This window comes from Malaya genurostris, chromosome 3 (genome assembly GCF_030247185.1).
Source record: "Malaya genurostris strain Urasoe2022 chromosome 3, Malgen_1.1, whole genome shotgun sequence".
Lineage (NCBI taxonomy): Eukaryota > Metazoa > Arthropoda > Insecta > Diptera > Culicidae > Malaya > Malaya genurostris.
Window position 1 is genome coordinate 28,425,454 of NC_080572.1, and position 24,844 is coordinate 28,450,297.

The window sequence follows — 24,844 nt, forward strand, 5'->3', positions numbered from 1 at the left end:
TCATACAGATAAACACCGATTTTGGGTTTTTGCTTGAATAGGCATGAGAAAAGGTTGTCGTGTGACCTCTTTTTTCATGCCTTAGGCAGAGTTTTTCTGATACACGCTCGTTCAATGTTACTCTAAAGTGAGTACAATTTCACTCACTGTCGTTAAAAGTGGAACTTCTCTATATAACCCTGTTTACTCACTTTTGAGTAAATACGGTATTTGTCGATTTCTGAGTAACATTTACTCAATGCTACAAATGGTAAAATTAGCTCGAGTGAGTAAATATGACTCAATATCATTCGAATTGAATAAGGGATTCGAATAAGGAATTCTTTGCTATAAACAAATACTGACTTACTTCTATCCAACGAATGAAGGAAGCCGCTACCTGTTCATCGGCCATTGGAAAGGATCCGTCTGCCTTCCTACGTTGCCCACGTACTGGCATTTTGTACAGCATTCGTAGAAATGCTCTGATGTATTCTTATATAGAAAAATTAAATAAAATACTTGCTATATGACTGAACACTTTCTTATCGTCTGCAACCTGCGCGAATTATTAACGTGCCCTTTTAATTTGGTACTGCTTCCGACAAAGGGAAAAGTTCCGCCTTCGACAAAGGGAAAAATTCATTGAACGAAAATTTTTACACAACGTTTTCAAACCTCTGTGAGTAAAACTTGCTGTCGATTTAGAAACTGAGTCGAAGTTACTCATTCTCCTAAATCAATATTACTCACTTTTTGACACTTGAACTAAATGAGCAACAGTGAGTACAAATTACTCACTTGAGAGTAACATTGAATGAGCGTGTACAGATAGATTTTTGCGACAAATACAGGATTTTGTAAATATGATCTGGCAATGCTGCATCAGGGAATCACAGTCATAGCCAGCGATGTCAGATCAACAGAAATTTTCGTAGATCTACGGATTTGAATATATTATATGGACTAGAGTGACTATAATCAGAGTGGCGACAGCTGTTCGTTTGGAATGACAACTACTAGTTCCAAACGAGCAAACGACCTGTCAATTCAATGTAAAGCTAATGGAATGTTTTGAATTGTTGCCAACATTACGGATGAGATATCGTCACTTTGGTTATAGGCACTCTAATATGGACCTACGGATTCGTAGATAAAATCTACGGAAATTGAATTTTTCCTACGGAAATTTGAATTTATCAACGGAGAACTACGGGAACTAGTCTTATCTGGCGAGCAAAAAAAAAACAAAAAGCTTTCTACCGGGAGAGTTTCCGAGAAAAATCAATCTACTGAAATGGCACTTAACTTCTGGCATCGCTGGTAAGAGGTGCCATTTCAAAATCTGGAATTAAACTTCAAAAATCTCTTTATCATCTTTGACGCATGCTATAGTTTTAAATTTGTCAAGAACCGTTTTTTTTCTTTGCGCTGTCAATTTAGAAATCTCTCTGTTGTGAAATATTGTAGAGAATCAGTTCAAATCTGTGAATTTTGGAAATTGTTATACTGTGACGCAGAATCTGATTAGCAAAATAAATGAAAAAATCTGTAGTTGTTTAGAAAAATCTGTGAATATGGTAACCCTGGTCATAGTCAGAGATGCCAGGTCTGCAGATTTGTCTGTAAGTCTGCAGATTTGGGGTATTCTCGCAGACTTTCGTCTATATTTACCGAAAAAATTTTGAAATTTTAGCTCGCCAAGTCAGTTTTGCGTGTCATACTTTATAGAGAAATTGCTGCCAACAAGACATACTTGCTGACTGCAGATTTTTTTTTCAGATTTACAGACGCTATCTGCAGATATTTGAAATTTTTACCTGGCATCTCTGCCCTGGTCATACACTGAGCTAAATTTTCTTTTTCACATTATATGATATTATAATGATTTTGCACTATTAGCATTTCCAATAATAGTTACAAAATGTGTTCAACATCATGTCAAATATATGAGATAATCTCATGAAACATAAAACTCTTCTTAATGTTATTTTTATAGGGTTTCCATATAACGAATGAAATTTCCAGTCTGAGTCAAATTTATTGGCGCGTCTTATAACCATTACTAGATATCCGCACAACATACATTGGAACAATTTATGAAGCGCATATTATATTCACTTCGAATTTATTTATTTAAATATATATATATATATATATATATATATATATATATATATATATATATATATATATATATATATATATATATATATATATATATACATATATATATATATATATATATATATATATATATATATATATATATATATATATATATATATATATATATATATATATATATATATATAACTTTCAATGGATACTTTTCTTTGAGGATTCAAGCTTTACTAGTATTCCATTCGGTAAGGGAGCATCTCATGATATTTGCGAAAGACTAGTGAGATCCCGAGACTGAAAATTAAAAAAAATGAATCTTACTGGACAGATAGAGTAATGAAATGTACCGGATATATATTTCATGGTCCGTTAACGCATATCCTTGAACGAAGTTGGATGAGCTGTCTTGTCAGCGATTTAAAATTACATTGAGATGCGGAACTTCCTAAAAAAATGGTCTGGAGCAGTTGATGAATATCGAGGACACAACTATTCACGACTTTCATAGGATTTCCATATAAATTATATGGGATATTTTTATAACTTTCATTATGATAACGTCCATTTAGATTTGACGTACACATTAAATAAAGATTATAAGTTTCCATATAATTTCTATGAATTATATTCTGCATATTTTTTATATGACAAATCTAATGAATATAAATAAGATTTTCATTTCAGTGTAGTGTTTATTTACCATTTTGTGTTTGCACCTTGGTAAAAGTATTTATTGTACATCTTGTTCAGTATTTTTGTTTGAGTAGCAGTTTTATCCAGTAATTTATATACTCGGACTGTTTGCAGTTTCGTCTGATTTCACTACACATATATTAAACAATCGAGGATGTCGGAGCGTAAAGTTCTCAATGTAAATAAATACCTAAATAACTTCATACAACTCGGAAAATAAGCAATCTTACTCTGCAGAAATATTATCCACCCGATTTTGATCCATCAAAAATCCCACGTGTCAAACTTCCCAAAAACAGACAATACACGGTTCGTCTGATGGCTCCGTTTAACATGCGATGTGTAACATGTGGTGAGTACATCTACAAAGGTAAAAAATTCAACGCTCGCAAGGAAGATGTAGAAAATGAAGACTATCTTGGAATTCGGATCTATCGCTTCTACATCAAGTGCACTCGTTGTCTACAAGAGATATCTTTCAAAACCGATCCCAGGAACACAGATTACGAAATTGAAGCCGGTGCGACACGCAATTTCATGGCACTAAAGCTTGCGGAAGAACAGGCCAGACGGGAGGAAGAGGAAGCCCGGGAAGAAGAAGCTACTAATCCGATGAAGTTGTTGGAAAACCGTACCCAACAGTCAAGAAACGAAATAGAACTGCTGGAGTCGTTAGAAGAATTGCGAGACCTAAATCGTCGCCAGCAGGAAGTGGATTATGACAGCATGTTGCAACAGTACGATCCAACAGAGTCGATCCGTGAACGTGAAGAGCGACTGGAGAGGCAGGACGAGGAATATATCAAGTTAGTTTTTGGCATTAAAAATGGATTATTCTTCACTATACGTGGCCGGGTGTTGATTAAAAACTAGCCGCGTTATAGTTTTTGCCCTAATTTTGAACGCTAATAACTCAGTGATTTGTGGATGGATTTAATTGACCTATCAATCGATTCGGAAACATTTAACTTGAACATGTATGGCAACGTCGTTTCAGTATTTCAATAGAACACTTTTGGAAAATTGGTTAGAATCGACCTATGTTTTCACTGGGTGTACGTTATTCGGCTGAAATTTGATCGGTCGCATTTAGTTTGGCATAATGTCATTCGGCATCGAATAGAAAGACATATTTTTTTTATTTGGTATAATTTGTATTTGGCTTAAAATCATTTTGCAAAATTTCAATCGTACGGAAACGGCGACCCCCGCACACAAACCTGTAATCTACTCGTTTGCTCGGTCTATTTAAAGTAATGGGCTATCCCTTGGCCTCGCATTAGAAGGCATTTTAAATTTATTTTCCATTTTTATACCACAACAAGGACATACCAGGAGATGCAGTTCGAGTCGTCCAAGCACTAAGGGGCTGTCCATAAAAGACGTCACGCTTTTTTGACTAGACAATATCTATTTAGCATCAAGATTTGTTATTATATCTTATTTCGTTATTGATGAGGCATACCAATTTCATTAAGTACAATTGATCCAGGGGTTCCTTTTTCAAATGGAATACAATTGAATAAACTGCATCAGAATCAAAAAATTCCTTTGATATACTATTCTCAATGCTAGAAAATCAAATTACTGAAAAATTCGTCTTCTATAAATGTTTTGCTCTTGCTTTGATGCTACAATGGCAGAATTTTATATTTTGTTGCTATTTTCTTATGCAGACTTTGCAATGATTTTTGATATTTTAATTCCTATTTCAAACTAAATATTGACCCTTATTACCGTTATCACTCCACTTTCACATTCACTTCACTTGATTTTACGTCACTGATTACCAGTATCACGCATAGTGAAACTAATTTTTTCAACAACATGTTGGTGGCGTGATGTTCTTAATGATATCAAGTTCATTCAAGTAATTACTTTTGTCTCAGAAGCGACTTCCGTAATAAGGACCTACATTCACTTGATTTCCACCGTGAAGTGATACCCATAGTAAGGGTCACAGTCACTTCACTTGGTTTTCACCGTGTAGTGACACCGGTAATAAGGGCCATTGTTATTTTCTACCATTGAGATGTTTGGTTTTAATAATTGGTTTGCAAATCACTTCTACCCGTGCTGTTACTTCATGATATTCAAGCTAAACAGGGTAATTTAATCAACTGCATGGCATGCTTAATGATTGAACATGTTTTTTTATCATTATTATTATTGATAATCACAAAAATTTATGCCAAATGAAACAGTATGTTTTTTTTATTTTCTGCCAAACAAATTTCGGCCAAATAAGGCACATCCGTTTCCACGAACCAATCACAGCAGGATAAATGATGTCATATTGATTTTTCGTGCACGGCGGACGGTTTCGATCGTTGGTCTGCATCTAGAATTTCACATAGTACCCGATCTGCTTCGTTCGGTATAGGCCTTGGTATAGGAAGTATTTACGTCATGCAAGAAAAAGTATCGAATCTATAAATATATGTCATCTTTCAATTTTAACTTGAAACGGCAGCCAACCGCCAACGAAGTAGGCAGCTTCCCGCATACGCATGGCTGACTAAACGCTGCCAGCTGCAAAAATATGGCTGGCAGACATTCTGGTGACCGACTGCCTCTCCGCTGCCAAATATACAACTCAAACGATACAACCGTATCCACCAGGATTTTTCCACATTGAAATTTTTTAAAATTTTAGCGAAGGTGAGAAGATGAAAACGCTCGGCTAACTTAGATACAGGCGACTGGCACCATTAAAGAAGGTGACAAGCGATTATAAATACACTCTCCTACTCAATGCTTGATCGGAGAAATAGGTATAAAGCGAGAGGACTAGTGTTTGATGGATAGAGAAGATGTTTGGATATAAGGTGTCGGTCGGGTGACGGCCAGGATGTAGACCATGTTCGATGTACGTTGCTACTATGTCTGTGAGTTTTAGTGTGGCTAAAGCAAGATCAGAGTGGCGAAATGGTAGCGCGTATGCACGGAATGCATAAGAACGCAGGTTCGAGTCCTGTCTCTGAGCGTATCTTTTTCCAAAAATTCATCTTTTCTGTTAGTTTTTCTTTCACTTGGCTTCTCCAATATATATTTCCGCTCAGTCATTGCAAAAACTGGACTTTGTTTTGTCAAAATGGACTTGACAACCGTCACTGAATCAATTGCAGAGTTATAAGTAAAACCGCCTGGTTGGTTTGAAATATAACAGTGGAATGATTGTTTATTGAAAATAACAAAGTTCTTAGCGACGCGGTATTATGCCCCATTTACACTTCTGCTGGCTGCCAGCATGCTGGTGTCAGTGTACTGCCCTCTTAGGAAAAAAACGTTCAACAGTGGTCCTTCGTTGGTCTAATACTTTGGATCATTGGACCACAGTTGAACGTTTTTTCCTTAGAGGGCAGTACACTGACACCAGCATGCTGGCAGCCAGCAGAAGTGTAAACGGGGCATTACCGACTACTACGACCAGTGCGGTAAAATTTCATTTTCAATCGAATAAAATAAGATGAAAATGAAATTTATGGCCGCTGACAGTCAGCATATCCCTACTAATTCATTTGACTTCTGCTGCCATTTTCAAGTGAAGCTCCCGGAATTCATCGTCAGTTGAATAATCGTATCTAGTCATATTAAGTTTTGCTTCCTCAGTTTCGAGTGCCAAGTAGTCTACCTGCTTCAATGCCTTCACTCTTGGTGGTAAGAAAATTCGAACGAATAAAATTATAAATGGAGTAAAGTATTAAAAATGAAAACTGAAGGAGGAAACAATTAATTTATGTGTATTCTGTGATTGATATTTCAGCTATCTGGTTTGTCTTTAATCTATTTTCTTGAACCAATTCGAATGTTTACACGAACCTCATTTGAAGGCCGCTCTCACACTATTGAAAGAGATATTTTGTCATTTCAAGAGATCAACTGACGGTGGTTAAACTGAGCCTCGATTGAAGAGAAACGAGTGATGAATTGAATGCTGCCCGTTCGGGCCGTCAGCAAACATTGTGTGTGTCAGAGAGTGAAGTTTACTGCATTAGAGAGATCGTCAATGTGTTCCACATTCATTTTCAATTGAATTGAATGAAGTTTTACAGCACTGACTACGACACTCCTCCCTAATCCGCGACGCCTATAAGTTCACAGAACTTCTTTTGCTTTTGTGTTGGCATTGCCTTTGTTAGTCCATCAGCTGGTTGCTCTGTTGTTAGTACATAACTCAATTTGATTAATCCTTGGCTCAACAGATCATGGACAAAGTGATACTTTATGCTAATATGTTTCGTTCTTGGATTGTACGATCCGTTATTTGCGATGCTGACCACCGGATGCTCTTCGAACAACTGCGATCGTAGACTGTTCCACCACATAGCTTCTTGAATTGTCCGAGACAAAGCCATGTACTCCGCCTCACACGATGACAAAGCTACGGTGGGTTGCTTCTTTACGTTCCACGAAATGGCTCCACCTTGCAGCGTGAAAACGTACCCAGTTGTAGACTTGCGGTTGTCTGGATCTCCTCCCCAATCGGCATCGCTTAATCCAATTAGTTCTGTTGATCCTTGGTTCCAGTATTCCAGCTTCTTCGTAGTAGTTCCTTTCAGGTAACGAATTATCTTCTTGGCCGCTTCCCAGTGCTGTCGTCCTGGATTAGCACTGAATTGACTTACAGCATTTACCGCATAAGCAATATCCGGACGAGTAACTTGAGCTGCGAAAGAGAGACACCCAACAGCTTCTTTGAACGGTATCTTCTTCATTTCATCGATTTGCTCTTGATTTCTTGGTCCAGTCTCATACTTGGGTCAGCGGGAGTCGCAACTGGATTCGAATCCACCATTCCAAAACGTCGTATGATACTCTCAATATAGGCTTGTTGATCGAGTCAGAGTTTTCCTTCCGCCCGTTTTTTTGTTACTCGAATACCCAAGTAGTATTTCGCCTCTCCAAGATCCTTCATCTTGAAATGTTTGCTCAAATGCACCTTCAATTTCTGTTTCAGAACTTTATCGTTGGTAAAGATCAGAAAATCGTCAACATAAATTGTAACGAACATCATCTTCTTTTCATTTATCAGCCAATAGAAACAGGGATCTACTGTTGAACGAAATAGACCAAACTTTTGCAGAACGGCATCCAACTTCGTATTCCATACTCGGCTGGATTGCTTCAAGCCATAAAGCGCTTTATTTAATCTGCACACTTCCGCTTCGTTGTTCCATTCCTATCGGCTGCAACATGTAGATCTCATCATTCAATTCTCCTTGCAAGAACGCCGTGACAGCATCCATCTGATCGATATCCAAATCGTATTTAACCGCAAGCGCCATTAGGTAACGAATCGTCGCATATCGCACTACGGGAGAATACACCTCGTCGTAATCCACACCTGGTCTTTGTGAGGAACCTTTTACAACGAGGCCGTGTACCGTTGTACTCTTCCGTCTGAATCTCGCTTCGCGGTGAACACCCATTTGTTCCGGATCGCTTTACGTCCCTCGGGTAGATCTACAAGTTCCCACGTACCGTGTTGGTTCAATGACTGCAACTCGCTGTTCATAGCTTCTATCCAACGGTCTCTGTCCGGCCGGAGTAGAATCTCATCAAAGGTCTTGGGCTCTTCCATCTCGTCCCAATCGATCGCATCAGGAGGCAGCTGAGGGGAAACAGTTTCACCAGAAAATGTCCCAAAGCTAATATAAGCAGCATACTTGCCTGGATATACGCGCTCCCGACCACCGCGCCTTAACCCTTGCTGCACATCAGCTGGTCTATTGAATTGTGGCGAAAGCGCAACTCTATTATTGTCACAATTATCACCGTCATTGGTAGGAAGAGCAGCAGCTTCGTCTTGCAATCCTTACTCACCTGGAGGAATCCTTCGTCTTGCAATCCTTCCTCACCTTCAGTACCTGGGTTAGCGGGTATCACAATCTCTTCGAAGTGTAACTCGATGAAATCGACCGGTTTAACAGCTTGGTCGCACACAACGCTTTTATTTGACGCACCCTCCGCAAGAACTACAATATCTCGGCTGATCTGGAACTAACCTTTCTCAGCATCAAAGATTCTGTACCCTTTGGTGTCCTCACAGTAACCGACGAAAATGCAGTTTCTTGCCTTCGGATCGAATTTCTTCCGTTTCAATTTTGGAACGTGCACCATCCAAAATTTCTTTTCGAGCTTCGCATCATTCAACATGCATCGTTCTTTTTCAACCAATGTCCGATTCATCCGCTCTGCAACACCATTCTGCTGCACTTGCAAGAACGCTGTGAAAGCATCCATCTGATCGATATCCAAATCGTATTTAACCGCAAGCGCCATTAGGTAACGAATCGTCGCATATCGCACTACGGGAGAATACACCTCGTCGTAATCCACACCTGGTCTTTGTGAGGAACCTTTTACAACGAGGCCGTGTACCGTTGTACTCTTCCGTCTGAATCTCGCTTCGCGGTGAACACCCATTTGTTCCGGATCGCTTTACGTCCCTCGGGTAGATCTACAAGTTCCCACGTATCGTGTTGGTTCAATGACTGCAACTCGCTGTTCATAGCTTCTATCCAACGGTCTCTGTCCGGCCGGAGTAGAATCTCATCAAAGGTCTTGGGTTCTTCCATCTCGTCCCAATCGATCGCATCAGGAGGCAGCTGAGGGGAAACAGTTTCACCAGAAAATGTCCCAAAGCTAATATAAGCAGCATACTTGCCTGGATATACGCGCTCCCGACCACCGCGCCTTAACCCTTGCTGCACATCAGCTGGTCTATTGAATTGTGGCGAAAGCGCAACTCTATTATTGTCACAATTATCACCCTCATTGGTAGGAAGAGCAGCAGCTTCGTCTTGCAATCCTTACTCACCTGGAGGAATCCTTCGTCTTGCAATCCTTCCTCACCTTCAGTACCTGGGTTAGCGGGTATCACAATCTCTTCGAAGTGTAACTCGATGAAATCGACCGGTTTAACAGCTTGGTCGCACACAACGCTTTTATTTGACGCACCCTCCGCAAGAACTACAATATCTCGGCTGATCTGGAACTCACCTTTCTCAGCATCAAAGATTCTGTACCCTTTGGTGTCCTCACAGTAACCGACGAAAATGCAGTTTCTTGCCTTCGGATCGAATTTCTTCCGTTTCAATTTTGGAACGTGCACCATCCAAAATTTCTTTTCGAGCTTCGCATCATTCAACATGCATCGTTCTTTTTCAACCAATGTCCGATTCATCCGCTCTGCAACACCATTCTGCTGCGGCGTATAAGGACATGTGGTTTGGTGCCGTATGCCATCACGCTCCAAAACTCGACGAAAGCCATCATTGATGTACTCCTTTCCATTATCCGTCCGCAAGATCTTCAGCTTCTTACCGGTTTGTCGTTCAGCACTGGCCTTGAATCTTAGGAATGCTTCCAATGTTTGGCTTTTCTTCTCGAGAAAGAATACCGCTACCTTTTTGCTAGCATCATCCACAAAGGTGAGGAAATATCGGCTTCCCCCAAACGATGGAACTTCGACAGGACCACACAAATCCGAATGCACCAGCTCTAGCAATTCCGTTGCTCTTGAGTCGCTGGTCGCTTCTCAGTTTTGTTAACTATTTTTGATTCATGAGATTTGTAACGGTAAGTTTTGCTGTACAGCGCACCTTCTGTGTTGCTGTTGACCGAACCACGATCCAGTTTCACATCTTGCAAAATTTTTGCTTTCACCGCATCAGCTGTCAATGCAGCCCCGGAAGCTTCTAGTCCCATGATCATGGGCTCGTACTGTTCCGGTAGACCCATTAATAAAATCGCTGCGAGCCACGAATCGTCTACCTTGAAGCCAACGGATGCAAGCTTGTGACTCGTGCTCATCAGCTCGTCAACATACTCTTCAACACTGGAACAATTGATTAGCCGCACCGCAGTAAACTTCCTCAGCAAGCCAATTTTACGGATCAATCCGCTATCCTGAAATGCTAATTTCAGCTTGTTCCATGCTTCTTTTGCCGTTATCGCATTTTGAACTAAGCTGTAGTTATAGCTCTCCATTCTTAGGCAGATCGTGGCTAAAGCTTGGAGCTTCACGTCCTCAGGAACACCGGTGCCGTCGCCATCAACCGCAGACCAGCTTCCTTCGCGCATTTCCTGCTTCACCCCTAACGCCGCTTGAATTTCCATCTCCTTACCGAACAGGACTTCTTGCAAAGGACATTTTTATCTTTTCTTCAGGTTAGGCCTTCTGGGCCCATAACCAATTGCAGAGTTATAAGTAAAACCGCCTGGTTGGTTTGAAATATAACAGTGGAATGATTGTTTATTGAAAATAACAAAGTTCTTAGCGACGCGGGTTGTGGCTCACTGGACTCGCACTTCCTTTTGGCTACCATGGGCACCAGACGGCTACCAACATTGTTTCAGTCACGGCTGCTAATCCAATTTTGGCAAGACATAGTCGCCTGTATCTTAATTAGCCGATTCATCAATGTTGTTTACGTAAAAACTCTATGAAAGGGGGCTTAAGCATGAACCCTGAGGAAAACCCATGTAACTGAATCGTATTGTCGACAAATCACCATGCGCGAAATACATGTATTTCTCGGACAATAGATTGTACAAAAAGTTATTTAAAATTGGTGAAAGATCATGCTGATGCAACTTCTCAGGTAGGTTGTTTATGGAAACTGAGTCAAAAGCCCCCTTAATGTCTAAGAAAACTGACGCCATTTGTTCTTTCCGAGCAAATGCCATTCGAATTTCTGTTGAGAACAACGCAAGACATCGTTCGTTCCTTTGCCCCTGCGAAAACCAAATTGTGTATCTGAAAGTAAGCCATTAATCTCGACCCAATTGTCTAGACGAAACAGAATCATTTTTTCGAACAATTTCCAAATACAGGAAAGCATAGCAATTGGCCGATACGAATTGTGAACGGATGCTGGTTTTTCTGGTTTTTGAATGGCGATCACTCTCACTTGTCTCCAGTCATTTGGGACAATATTACCCTCACGAAACTTTTTGAATAAATTCAGCAGACGCCTTTTGGCGGGGTCAGGCAAATTCTTCAATAAGTTAAATTTGATTCTGGCTAGTCCGGGACTTTATTGTTACTTGACAATAGCGCAAGTGAAAACTCTACCAACGAAAAAGATGTTTCGTTCCTGTTTGATGACGCGACGCGGGTGATCTTCTGTTCCGGAACAGTGTCAGGACATACTTTTTTAAGCGAAATTGAATATCCGGCTGTTAGAATATTCCTCACTTTCGTTCGTTGTGTTATGGTTGCGCATGCGACGGGCCGTATTCCAAAGAGTACTCATTGAAATTTCTCTCGATATTCCGTCTACAAATCGACGCCAATAAAGGCGTTTCCTCGTTTTTTTAAGCTTTTCATTTTAACGTCGAATGCCGCGTAGTTTCTATAATTATCAGGTGTTCCGGTTTTCCTAAACTCGATAAATGAAGAAGCTCTTTCCGCGATAAACTTTGAGCATTCTTTGTCCCACCACGGGTTGGGAGGACGGATGTTAGTTTTCTCGCCGGGTACATGTTTCGTCTGAACTTGAGTCGCGGTATCGAGAATCAAGCCAGCCAAAAACGTGTACTCTTCCTCCGGAGGAAGTTCTTTTTTTTAGTTTCTCAGATATCTAATTTACGTAGTCTTTCCAATCAATATTTCGTGTTAGGTCATACGAAACATTGATTGTCTCCGATGGTCCTAATCCGCAGGCGATTGAAATTACGATAGGTGGGGATCAGGGATTATCTGCCACGTGAAATCCTACCGTAGCGATGTCGAGCAAAGGGATTAATCCTGCGCACTTGGTCCTGCTGGTGGTGCATGGATTCCGTGTCATTTCTCCCGAATTCAAGATTTTCATATTGAAGTTATCGCAGATATCATGAATCATAGCTGATCTGTTATCGACGTGAAGACAACCCCAGCCCGTACCGTGTGAGTTAAAGTCTCCTGAAACCAAGTCGGTACGGGAAGGAGCTCAATGATATCACTGAGCCACCGATGCCCAACCAAGGCTCTTGGGGGAATGTAGATGGAAGCAATGCAAAGATGCTTGCCTTCGATAGTAACATGACATGCGACAACTTCAATACCTGGTATCGAGGAGAGGTTAATTGGACAAAAATAATAGCACTTTTTGATCCCCAAAAGTACTCCTCCGTAAGAATCATCTCGATCCAGGCGAATAATGTTAAAGTCGTGGAGCCAGCCAACGCAAATGCGTCACATTTCAGATTATTAACTAGGAACCTAAAAGAGTCTATTTTTGTGATGATACTTTTGCAATTCCACTGTAAAACAGTGTTTGTATCCGTGACCTCGGTGGGTGACTTAGCCATCGAAGGATACGATCGCTGAAGGAAGGGGCCATTTTACAGACAACTGCTTCAATAATGTTTTAACTGTAGGAATAAAATCCATGAAAACATGATCCAGGCCACAATATCAAAGAATTTAACAAATCTAGAATGCTCGATCTTTAAAATCGAGTGAAGATGAATTTTATAATTTTCTCATACTTCACAAAATTCATATTGCCATTGTGACAGAAACATTCCTTAATCTAATGTCATATTAAAAAGCAATCCACATTATGTGGTTCATCATTCAGACTTTCCAACGAAGCTATAATTAATCCAATTAGTTATATATTCAACTATCATAGAGCTAATTGATTGGATTACAGATCTCACATTGAAAATCATGTGGATCATGAAACTATTTTAGAAAATTCTGCGGACATCGTCACAGCAATTGATAATTTGAATCATTACATTATCGAAGCTAGAAATCTTTCAGTTTCCAAAGCTCATACTAAATTAAATTCTCCTATCATCGATGACAATCTTCAACTGCTCATTCGGTTGAAGAATGTTCGTCGACGACAATATCAACGTTCTCGTGATCCTGCTATGAAAAACATAGTTAAGGATTTACAAAAAAAAATTAAACATAGATTTACTTTTTTGCGAAATGAAAATTTCGCTAAAGAAGTTAAACAAATTGAACCATATTCTAAACCCTTCTGGAAACTTTCTAAGGTTCTTAAGAAACCTCAGAAACCAATTCCTGCTCTCAAGGAAGGAAATCAAATACTTCTTCCAAATGGCGAAAAAGCTCAAAAACTTGCTCAGCAGTTCGAGAGTGTCCACAATTTTAATTTGAACTTTGTGAGTCATATTGAAAATGAAGTCTCACTGAAATATGATCATATTTCAACTCAAGTTTTATTACCAAATGACATTATTAAGACGAATTTTGATGAAATTAAGTCAATTATTAGGAAACTAAAAACATGAAGGGTCCTGGCAATGATGGAATTTTTAATATTCTTATTAAAAATCTTCCCGATGTTGTCTTGAGACTCCTGGTTAAAATTTTCAACAAGTGTTTTTCATTAGCTTACTTCCCAAAAAGATGGAAAAACGCTAAAGTAATTCCTATCCTCAAACCTGATAAAAACCAAGCAGAAACATCAAGTTATCGACCAATTAGCTTACTTTCTTCTATCAGTAAACTTTTTGGAAAAATTATCTTGTTGAGAACGATGTCTCATATAAATGATAATTCAATTTTTTTACCAGAGTACTACTCATCAACTTGTAAGAGTAACGAACATGATAAAAGAAAATAAATCTTCTGGGTTATCCACTGGAGTTGCTCTTCTAGACATAGAAAAAGCACTCGACAGTGTTTGGTACAAAGGTTTAATAGCAAAAATGTCTGATTTCCAGTTTCCTATTTATTTGATCAAAATGATTTAAAATTATTTAATTGATCGTACTCTTCAGGTTAGCTATCAGAATTGTAAATCTGAATTGCTACCCGTACGAGCAGGTGTTCCGCAGGGTTCGAGCGTAGCTCCAATCTTGTATAATATTTTCACTTCTGATCTTTCAAATCTACCCGTTGGTTGTCAGAAATCGCTATTCTGTTACGACACAAGTCTGTTAGCCACAGGTAGAAATCTAAGAGTGATCTGCAGTCGCCTACAAAGAAGTTTAAATATTTTCAGTGATTATCTGTCAAAATGGAAAATTAAACCAAATGCAGCAAAAACGCAATTAATTATCTTTCCTCATAAGCCAAGAGCTTCTTTTCTTAAACCAAACAATAATCACATTCTCAAATTGAATGGCTTGAACTTGACATGGTCTGATCAAGCTAAATACTTAGGTTTAACGTATGACAAAAAAACTAACTTTCAAGGATCACATTGAAGGAATCCAGGCAAAGTGTAATAAATATATTAAATGTTTATATCATCTTATAAACAGAAATTCTGAGCTCTGTCTAAAAAACAAATTGTTAATTTATAAACAAATTTTCAGACCAGCCATGCTTTATGCAGTACCAATTTGTTCAAGTTGTTGTTCCACCAGGAAGAAAACGCTTCAAAGGATTCAGAATAAAATTCTGAAAATGATTTTGAAGCGTCCTCCCTGGTTTAGTACACATGAGTCACACAGACTCACAAATATAGAACCATTAGTTTTTTTTTTTTTTTCATAAATACGTTTATTTCATAGGCAATATACATAAGTTTTTCTTCGCCGTGGCATCCACAATACATAGTAGTTTAAACCTAATACATTTCGAATATCATATTAGTATGTTGGTACTCATTAGTTAATCTAAACACTGTTTTTATCAAGCGAGTTGCTATTTTAAATTACATTAAATAAAATACATTTATTTTGTACATGATCTTATAACTATTTCAGGATTGTTTGTATCAGTTCACCACTTATATTCAATATCCTATAGTTGGCTATTGGTTGAACTCATGGAAGAGAAAACAGTTTAACATAAAATAAAATTTAAATTGGAACTCCAATGGATTTAATGAAATGATAAAGAAGTTTCATGTATGGAAGGTCACGACAAGCAAGAATGTCGCGAACTGGGACATTGGATAGTCTACCTTGGGTACGCAAGGAATTTATTAGTTGAGATCTGACATCACGAAACTCCACGCATGTCCAAACAACATGGTCAATATCGCGGTAACCTTCGCCGCAAGCACAATGATTAGTCTCGGAAAGTCCAATTCGAAGGAGATGTGCATCTAACGTGTAGTGATTGGACATGAGTCTGGACATCACACGAATGAAATCTCTACTCACATCCAGTCCCCTGAACCATGCCTTTGTCGATATTTTAGGAATAATTGAGTGCATCCACCGACCCAGATCATCTTTATCCCAAGAAGCTTGCCAGCTGGCAAGTGTTCTTTGGCGAGACGCGCTATAGAATTCGTTGAAAGCAATCGGTCTCTCATAAATTTCACCCTCAATAGCACCACGTTTGGCTAAAATATCGGCTCTTTCATTGCCTGGAATGGAGCAATGAGCCGGAACCCAAACTATTGTGATTAGATAATTATTATTCAATATGTCGTTCAGACACTGTTTTATTTTACCCAAGAAAAACGGTTCATTTTTGCCAGCAGCGTTTGAGCGAATGGCTTCAATTGCACTCAGACTATCTGTGAAGAGGAAATAATGGTTTGGAGATAATGTGACGATTACATTCAAGCTATAATGAACTGCTGCTAACTCTGCTATATAAACAGATGCAGGTTCTTGAAGCTTGAATGAGGCCGAAACATTATTGTTGAACATACCAAACCCTGTCGCTTCTTCCATTCGCGATCCGTCCGTGTAAAACATTTTCTCAGAGTTAATATGCCTGAACTTACTTGAAAATATTTTTGGGATTTCCATAGAGCGTAGGTGGTCCGGGATTCCACGCACTTCGCGCTGCATGGATGTGTCGAAAAATAAAGTTGAGTCAGGTACATTTAGGAGGCTGACACGGATAGGAATATATCTTGAAGGGTTGATTTCCTGTGACATATGGTTAAAATATACTGTCATGAATTTTGTTTGAGATCGAAGCTCGACTAGTCGTTCGAAATTATTAATTACCATGGGATTCAGCACATCACATCTTATTAGCAGGCGTGATGAAAGCTCCCAAAATCGATCTTTTAATGGAAGAACTCCCGCCAGAACTTCAAGACTCATTGTATGTGTCGAATGCATGCAGCCTAAAGCAATTCGCAAACAACGGTACTGAATTCGCTCAAGTTTGATAATATGAGAATTTGCAGCGGAACGAAAACAAACGCATCCATATTCCATCACTGAAAGTATCGTTGTCTGATACAATTTTATTAGATCTTGCGGATGAGCACCCCACCAAGACCCTGTTATTGTTCGAAGAAAATTTACTCTTTGTTGGCATTTCGTTATCAGATACCTAATGTGTCCTCCCCACGTGCATTTGGAATCAAACCACACCCCGAGGTATTTGAAAGTCAAAACCTGTTCGATTATTCTTCCCATCATATGAAGCTGAAGTTGCGCGGGATCATGCTTTTTTGAAAAGACGACCAGCTCTGTTTTCTCCGCAGAGAATTCGATACCAAGATGAACAGCCCAAACGGACAATTTATCTAAGGTATCTTGCAATGGTTTTTGCAGATCAATAGCTTTGGATCCAGTAACTGAAACCACGCCATCATCTGCCAATTGTCTTAGTGTACATGGGGTTACTAGACAGCTGTCAATGTCATTCACGTAAAAATTATAGAGGAGCGGACTGAGGCTTGAGCCTTGCGGGAGACCCATGTAGCTAATTCTGATTGTTGCCAAATCGCCATGTGAAAAATGCATGCGTTTCTCTGACAAAAGGTTGTGCAAATAATTATTTATAACCGCTGGGAGTCCATGTTGGTGGAGCTTGTCTGAAAGAACATCAATGGAAACTGAATCAAATGCTCCTTTAATGTCTAAAAATACAGATGCCATTTGTTGCTTTTGAGCGAAGGCAATTTGGATGTCAGACGAAAGTAATGCAAGGCAATCATTCGTCCCTTTATTTCTACGGAAGCCAAACTGAGTATCTGACAACAAACCGTTCGTCTCGACCCAAGTGTCGAGACGTCGTAGAATAATTTTTTCGAACAATTTTCTGATGCAGGACAACATCGCAATGGGTCTATATGAGTTGTGATTGGAAGCTGGTTTCCCCGGCTTTTGAATGGCGATAACTTTCACTTGTCTCCAGTCAGGTGGAACAATATTTTGCTCAAGAAACTTGTTGAACAATTCCAACAAACGTCTTTTTGCGAGGTCGGGCAGATTCTTCACCAAGTTGAATTTAATTCTGTCCAATCCAGGAGCGTTATTGTTACAAGACATGAGTGCTATGGAAAATTCCATCATTGAAAAGGGGCTATCAATGGAATCATCATTTGAAGAAGACTCCCTAACAATGCTATGCGTAGGAACGGAATCTGGACAAACTTTCCTCGCAAAATCAAATATCCATCGATTCGAGTACTCCTCACTCTCATTTCCTACGTTACGATTCCTCATTCGTCTGGCCGTATTCCAAAGAGTGCTCATTGAGGTTTCTCTTGACAAACCTTCCACAAAATGTCTCCAATAGCTGCATTTCTTAACCCGAAGTATGTTCTTGTACTTGGTTTCTAAAACCAAGAATTTTTCAAAATTCTGAGGAGTTCCTCCTCCTCGTTTTAAAAACGTCTTGAAAGCATTTTGTTTCGCGTGTTTAGCATCTGAGCACTCTTTGTCCCACCAAGGATTTGGAGGTCTTCTGTTAGACGATGGACCAAGAAATCGTTTGGTTTGGGCTTGTTCTGCGGCCTCCAGAATCGAACAAACGAGGAAGTCATATTCTTCAAGTGGGGGAAGCTCTTCCATTGAAGTTAAGACACTTGAAATATTACTTTGGTATTTAATCCAGTCAATATTTTTTGTCAAATCATATGGAATATTAACTGAATTAGCAATGCCTTTGTTACTGCTAATTGAGATGATGATTGGTAAATGATCGCTACCATGTAAATCAGGAAATACTTTCCAGGTGCAATCTAGTCGAATTGAAGTCGAACAAAGAGATAAATCTAATGCACTTGGACGTGCAGGAGGTCTTGGGATCCGTGTCATGCTACCCATATTTAGTACCGTCATGCTAAAATTGTCGCAAATATTATATATTAGAGATGATCTGCTATCATTGTAAACGGAACCCCACATCATTCCGTGCGAATTGAAATCTCCTAAAATCAAACGTGGAGCAGGAAGGGCTTCGACAATTTCATTAAGCTGTCGTTGTCCAACTTGAGCTCTTGGAGGAATATATACCGAAGCAATGCAAATGTCCTTTCCTTTAATGTTTATTTGACAAGCAACAACTTCTATACTAGAAGTCGAAGGAATGTTTAATCTATAAAAGGAATAACATTTCTTAATTCCTAAAAGCACTCCACCATACGGGGAGTCTCTGTCGAGACGTATAATGTTAAAGTCATTAAAATTTAAGGCTATGTTTGATGTAAGCCATGTTTCGCACAAAGCAAATACATCACATTTTTGACTATGCAACAAAACTTTAAATGAATCAAGTTTTGGCATGATGCTTCGACAATTCCACTGCAGGACAGTGATTGAATCATTTGCGGCGGATGATAAATTATCCATCAAATGATACAAAACCTGAAAGAGCTGGCCATTGAGCTGATAACTGTTTCAAAAAAGTTCTAGCTATTGGAAGGAATGCTGTTATGATGGTCTTTAGAGGTTCAGAAATATTGAATGCAGCGAAAATCCATTCTACAATTTCCGAAAATTTCAGTAATCCTGTTGGTGAATGTGAAATGGAGCCCACTGGATTATTGTCTTTTCTTGAGCTAGTTCCTGGATTGGTTTGTGAATTTGACAAACCAGGAGGCACAGTTTTTGGTTTTAAATTTGGCTTTTTAGCTTTAACACGGGGATCTTTTTTTGAAGGTATAATTTTAGGTGTCTTTTTTGGTATTTTGTGGTTTGTTAATCTCCTCTTAACAGACCCTTGAGGAGTGACAAACGAGGTATCTTCACTATTTCCGTCAGAGTCAGATTCCTCTGGCTCCGCAAGATTTGAAAAACCGTTTTCGGTTTCCAAAGGGGAGACATGTATGACCGTTTTGAGCATTTCTGCATATGTGCGCTTAGACCGTGCTTTTAAAGAAAGCTTCATTTTGTCTTTACGCAGCTTAAATGCAGCGCACACTGAAAGATCATCATGAGGGCTTTCCCCACAATAAACACATTTTTCAACATCTTTATCGCAAAGATTATCCTTATGAGGCCCTTGACATTTGATACATTTGGACTTATTACTACAGTAAGTAGCTGTATGTCCGAATTTTTTACAGTTCGTGCAATTCATAACATGCGGTACGAAAAGCCGAACAGGAAGACGAATTTTATCGATATAGACATGGCTAGGCAATGCAGATCCGGCAAATGTTACGCGAAACGAATCTGAGGGACGATAAGACTTTTTTCCATCGACAATAGATGCTGAGTACAATTGTTTGCACTCGAGTATCTTAACTCCCTCAAGCATGGAGTTTTTAAAACGGCCAACTCCATTTTTAAGTAAATCATCTGCTGTCAGACTTGCTTCAGTCACAACACCGTCAATTTCTACCTCCTTCGATGGAATGTAAACTCGATATTCAATAGCAAATAATTTACAGGTTACAATATCGTTTGCCTGTTTCAAGTCGTTAACTACAACTCGAATTTTATCTCTATTAACCTTACAGATTTCTTTAACTTCAGAGAAATGTGATGTCAAATCCTTTGTAATTTGCATCAAGTTTAAAATCTTTTCTTTTTTTCGAAGATAGACTATCCATGGCCCAGTGGTACCCTGTGGATAATGTTTAGCCCTCGGAGTATTTAAACTTTTACTAGTATCCGGAATCGGATTCGGATGATCTTCCATGAGATCATCCATTACATTAAATTTTTTTTGTAAATTAATAATACCAAAATAAAAACTTATGTTTAGTAAAATTTCAGATATAAGAAATAAAAAATAAATTAAATTAAATCTACCTTGTAGCTGATGTCTCTGTTCCTTTATCGTGAAGAACGACGTGAATCTCTTCCAACGATTTCCAATTGGCAGTCTTTTGCTGTTTCCAATTGGCAGTCTTCTGTCGTTTACTGCTATCTCAGTTGCTCTGCCGTCGTTGTGAACACCACTGCACTTGCTGTACCTGACCCCAGGTACAGTGCTTTTGCTCTTGGTGGCGATCAAATGCGATGCTTGCAGTGTAGCACCTCGCGATATATGCCGTCTCTTTTGATCCTACGCAGCGTACAAATTCTGGTACCTGGTAGATCAGCACTGGGTTGCTTTAGCACCTCTGTGCCTTTGCACCCCTTCGTCTTCGCACCTTTATGCGATGGCACCTCTGTGACTCGTCACTTCTATGCTCTCGCACCTCTGTGTCTCTACACCTCTGTGCGTATGAACGGGATGGCCTTCGTTGCTAGCTTTCCAGTCGGGAAACGCCCCGAATATTGCGTTTGCTATGGGCAGTTTAACTACCTGAAGCTTAGAATTGTCTCGGTAGCAGCCGTTAACTCACGAGCCAGTACAATCGAAACACAACCTCTTCGCTTGAATGGTTTTTACTGAATGTGAGAACCATTAGTTGTAATGTCACATAATATTATAAAATCGATGCAATCTTCAATTGAATCGATTCTCACTCTGTATTAGGCAGTTCGTTAGTATATAAGTTCCTTTTCCCCATTACATATTACAAGTAGGTTTACAATTTTCCCTACACAAAAATCACAGAATTGCGGAAGCAAATGATGTCTTCATGGTAATAACCAAATCATATATATGTATATATATATATATATATATATATATATATATATATATATATATATATATATATATATATATATATATATATATATATATATATATATATATATATATATATATGTATATATATATATATATATATATATATATATATATATATATATATATATATATATATATATATATATATATATATATATATATATATATATATATATATATATATATATATATATATATATATATATATTTGGTTATTACCATGAAGACATCATTTGCTTCCGCAATTCTGTGCTTTTGTGTAGGGAAAATTGTAAACCTACTTGTATTATGTAATGGGGAAAAGGAACTTATATACTAACGAACTGCCTAATACAGAGTGAGAATCGATTCAATTGAAGATTGCATCGATTTTATAATATTATGTGACATTACAACTAATGGTTCTATATTTGTGAGTCTGTGTGACTCATGTGTACTAAACCAGGGAGGACGCTTCAAAATCATTTTCAGAATTTTATTCTGAATCCTTTGAAGCGTTTTCTTCCTGGTGGAACAACCACTTGAACAAATTGATACTGCATAAAGCATGGCTGGTCTGAAAATTTGTTTATAAATTAACAATTTGTTTTTTAGACAGAGCTCAGAATTTCTGTTTATAAGAGGATATAAACATTTAATATATTTATTACACTTTGCCTGGATTCCTTCAATGTGATCTTTGAAAGTTAGTTTTTTGTCATACGTTAAACCTAAGTATTTAGCTTGATCAGACCATGTCAAGTTCAAGCCATTCAATTTGAGAATGTGATTATTGTTTGGTTTAAGAAAAGAAGCTCTTGGCTTATGAGGAAAGATAATTAATTGCGTTTTTGCTGCATTTGGTTTAATTTTCCATTTTGACAGATAATCACTGAAAATATTTAAACTTCTTTGTAGGCGACTGCAGATCACTCTTAGATTTCTACCTGTGGCTAACAGACTTGTGTCGTAACAGAATAGCGATTTCTGACAACCAACGGGTAGATTTGAAAGATCAGAAGTGAAAATATTATACAAGATTGGAGCTACGCTCGAACCCTGCGGAACACCTGCTCGTACGGGTAGCAATTCAGATTTACAATTCTGATAGCTAACCTGAAGAGTACGATCAATTAAATAATTTTAAATCATTTTGATCAAATAAATAGGAAACTGGAAATCAGACATTTTTGCTATTAAACCTTTGTACCAAACACTGTCGAGTGCTTTTTCTATGTCTAGAAGAGCAACTCCAGTGGATAACCCAGAAGATTTATTTTCTTTTATCATGTTCGTTACTCTTACAAGTTGATGAGTAGTACTCTGATAAAAAAATTGAATTATCATTTATACGAGACATCGTTCTCAACAAGATAATTTTTCCAAAAAGTTTACTGATAGAAGAAAGTAAGCTAATTGGTCGATAACTTGATGTTTCTGCTTGGTTTTTATCAGGTTTGAGGATAGGAATTACTTTAGCGTTTTTCCATCTTTTTGGGAAGTAAGCTAATGAAAAACACTTGTTGAAAATTTTAACCAGGAGTCTCAAGACAACATCGGGAAGATTTTTAATAAGAATATTAAAAATTCCATCATTGCCAGGACCCTTCATGTTTTTAGTTTCCTAATAATTGACTTAATTTCATCAAAATTCGTCTTAATAATGTCATTTGGTAATAAAACTTGAGTTGAAATATGATCATATTTCAGTGAGACTTCATTTTCAATATGACTCACAAAGTTCAAATTAAAATTGTGGACACTCTCGAACTGCTGAGCAAGTTTTTGAGCTTTTTCGCCATTTGGAAGAAGTATTTGATTTCCTTCCTTGAGAGCAGGAATTGGTTTCTGAGGTTTCTTAAGAACCTTAGAAAGTTTCCAGAAGGGTTTAGAATATGGTTCAATTTGTTTAACTTCTTTAGCGAAATTTTCATTTCGCAAAAAAGTAAATCTATGTTTAATTTTTTTTTGTAAATCCTTAACTATGTTTTTCATAGCAGGATCACGAGAACGTTGATATTGTCGTCGACGAACATTCTTCAACCGAATGAGCAGTTGAAGATTGTCATCGATGATAGGAGAATTTAATTTAGTATGAGCTTTGGAAACTGAAAGATTTCTAGCTTCGATAATGTAATGATTCAAATTATCAATTGCTGTGACGATGTCCGCAGAATTTTCTAAAATAGTTTCATGATCCACATGATTTTCAATGTGAGATCTGTAATCCAATCAATTAGCTCTATGATAGTTGAATATATAACTAATTGGATTAATTATAGCTTCGTTGGAAAGTCTGAATGATGAACCACATAATGTGGATTGCTTTTTAATATGACATTAGATTAAGGAATGTTTCTGTCACAATGGCAATATGAATTTTGTGAAGTATGAGAAAATTATAAAATTCATCTTCACTCGATTTTAAAGATCGAGCATTCTAGATTTGTTAAATTCTTTGATATTGTGGCCTGGATCATGTTTACATGGATTTTATTCCTACAGTTAAAACATTATTGAAGCAGTTGTCTGTAAAATGGCCCCTTCTTTCAGCGATCGTATCCTTCGATGGCTAAGTCACCCACCGAGGTCACGGATACAAACACTGTTTTACAGTGGAATTGCAAAAGTATCATCACAAAAATAGACTCTTTTAGGTTCCTAGTTAATAATCTGAAATGTGACGCATTTGCGTTGTGCGAAACTTGGCTAACCTCTGAAATATCCTTAAACTTCCACGACTTTAACATTATTCGCCTGGATCGAGATGATTCTTACGGAGGAGTACTTTTGGGGATCAAAAAGTGCTATTATTTTTGTCGAATTAACCTCTCCTCGATACCAGGTATTGAAGTTGTCGCATGTCATGTTACTATCGAAGGCAAGCATCTTTGCATTGCTTCCATCTACATTCCCCCAAGAGCCTTGGTTGGGCATCGGTGGCTCAGTGATATCATTGAGCTCCTTCCCGTACCGACTTGGTTTCAGGAGACTTTAACTCACACGGTACGGGCTGGGGTTGTCTTCACGTCGATAACAGATCAGCTATGATTCATGATATCTGCGATAACTTCAATATGAAAATCTTGAATTCGGGAGAAATGACACGGAATCCATGCACCACCAGCAGGACCAAGTGCGCAGGATTAATCCCTTTGCTCGACATCGCTACGGTAGGATTTCACGTGGCAGATAATCCCTGATCCCCACCTATCGTAATTTCAATCGCCTGCGGATTAGGACCATCGGAGACAATCAATGTTTCGTATGACCTAACACGAAATATTGATTGGAAAGACTACGTAAATTAGATATCTGAGAAACTAAAAAAAAAAAGAACTTCCTCCGGAGGAA

At 38.3% G+C, this 24,844-nt stretch overlaps 1 protein-coding gene across 6 annotated transcripts in view; it reads left to right on the forward strand.

The window, feature by feature from the left end:
- The first annotated feature begins 2,799 nt into the window (after window positions 1–2,799).
- The window catches only part of LOC131438665 (splicing factor YJU2), a 36,242-nt gene continuing 14,197 nt past the window's right edge, over window positions 2,800–24,844 (forward strand). For all 6 annotated transcript variants that reach the window (XR_009230965.1, XR_009230966.1, XM_058608825.1 and 3 more), the window contains exons 1-2: window positions 2,800–2,974; window positions 3,034–3,602. Coding sequence is in view for 4 of the 6 variants with exons in the window: in XM_058608825.1 (XP_058464808.1) it covers window positions 2,951–2,974; window positions 3,034–3,602 (593 nt within the window). In the remaining 2 variants the exon portion in view is untranslated. The remainder of the gene's footprint in view (window positions 2,975–3,033; window positions 3,603–24,844) is intronic.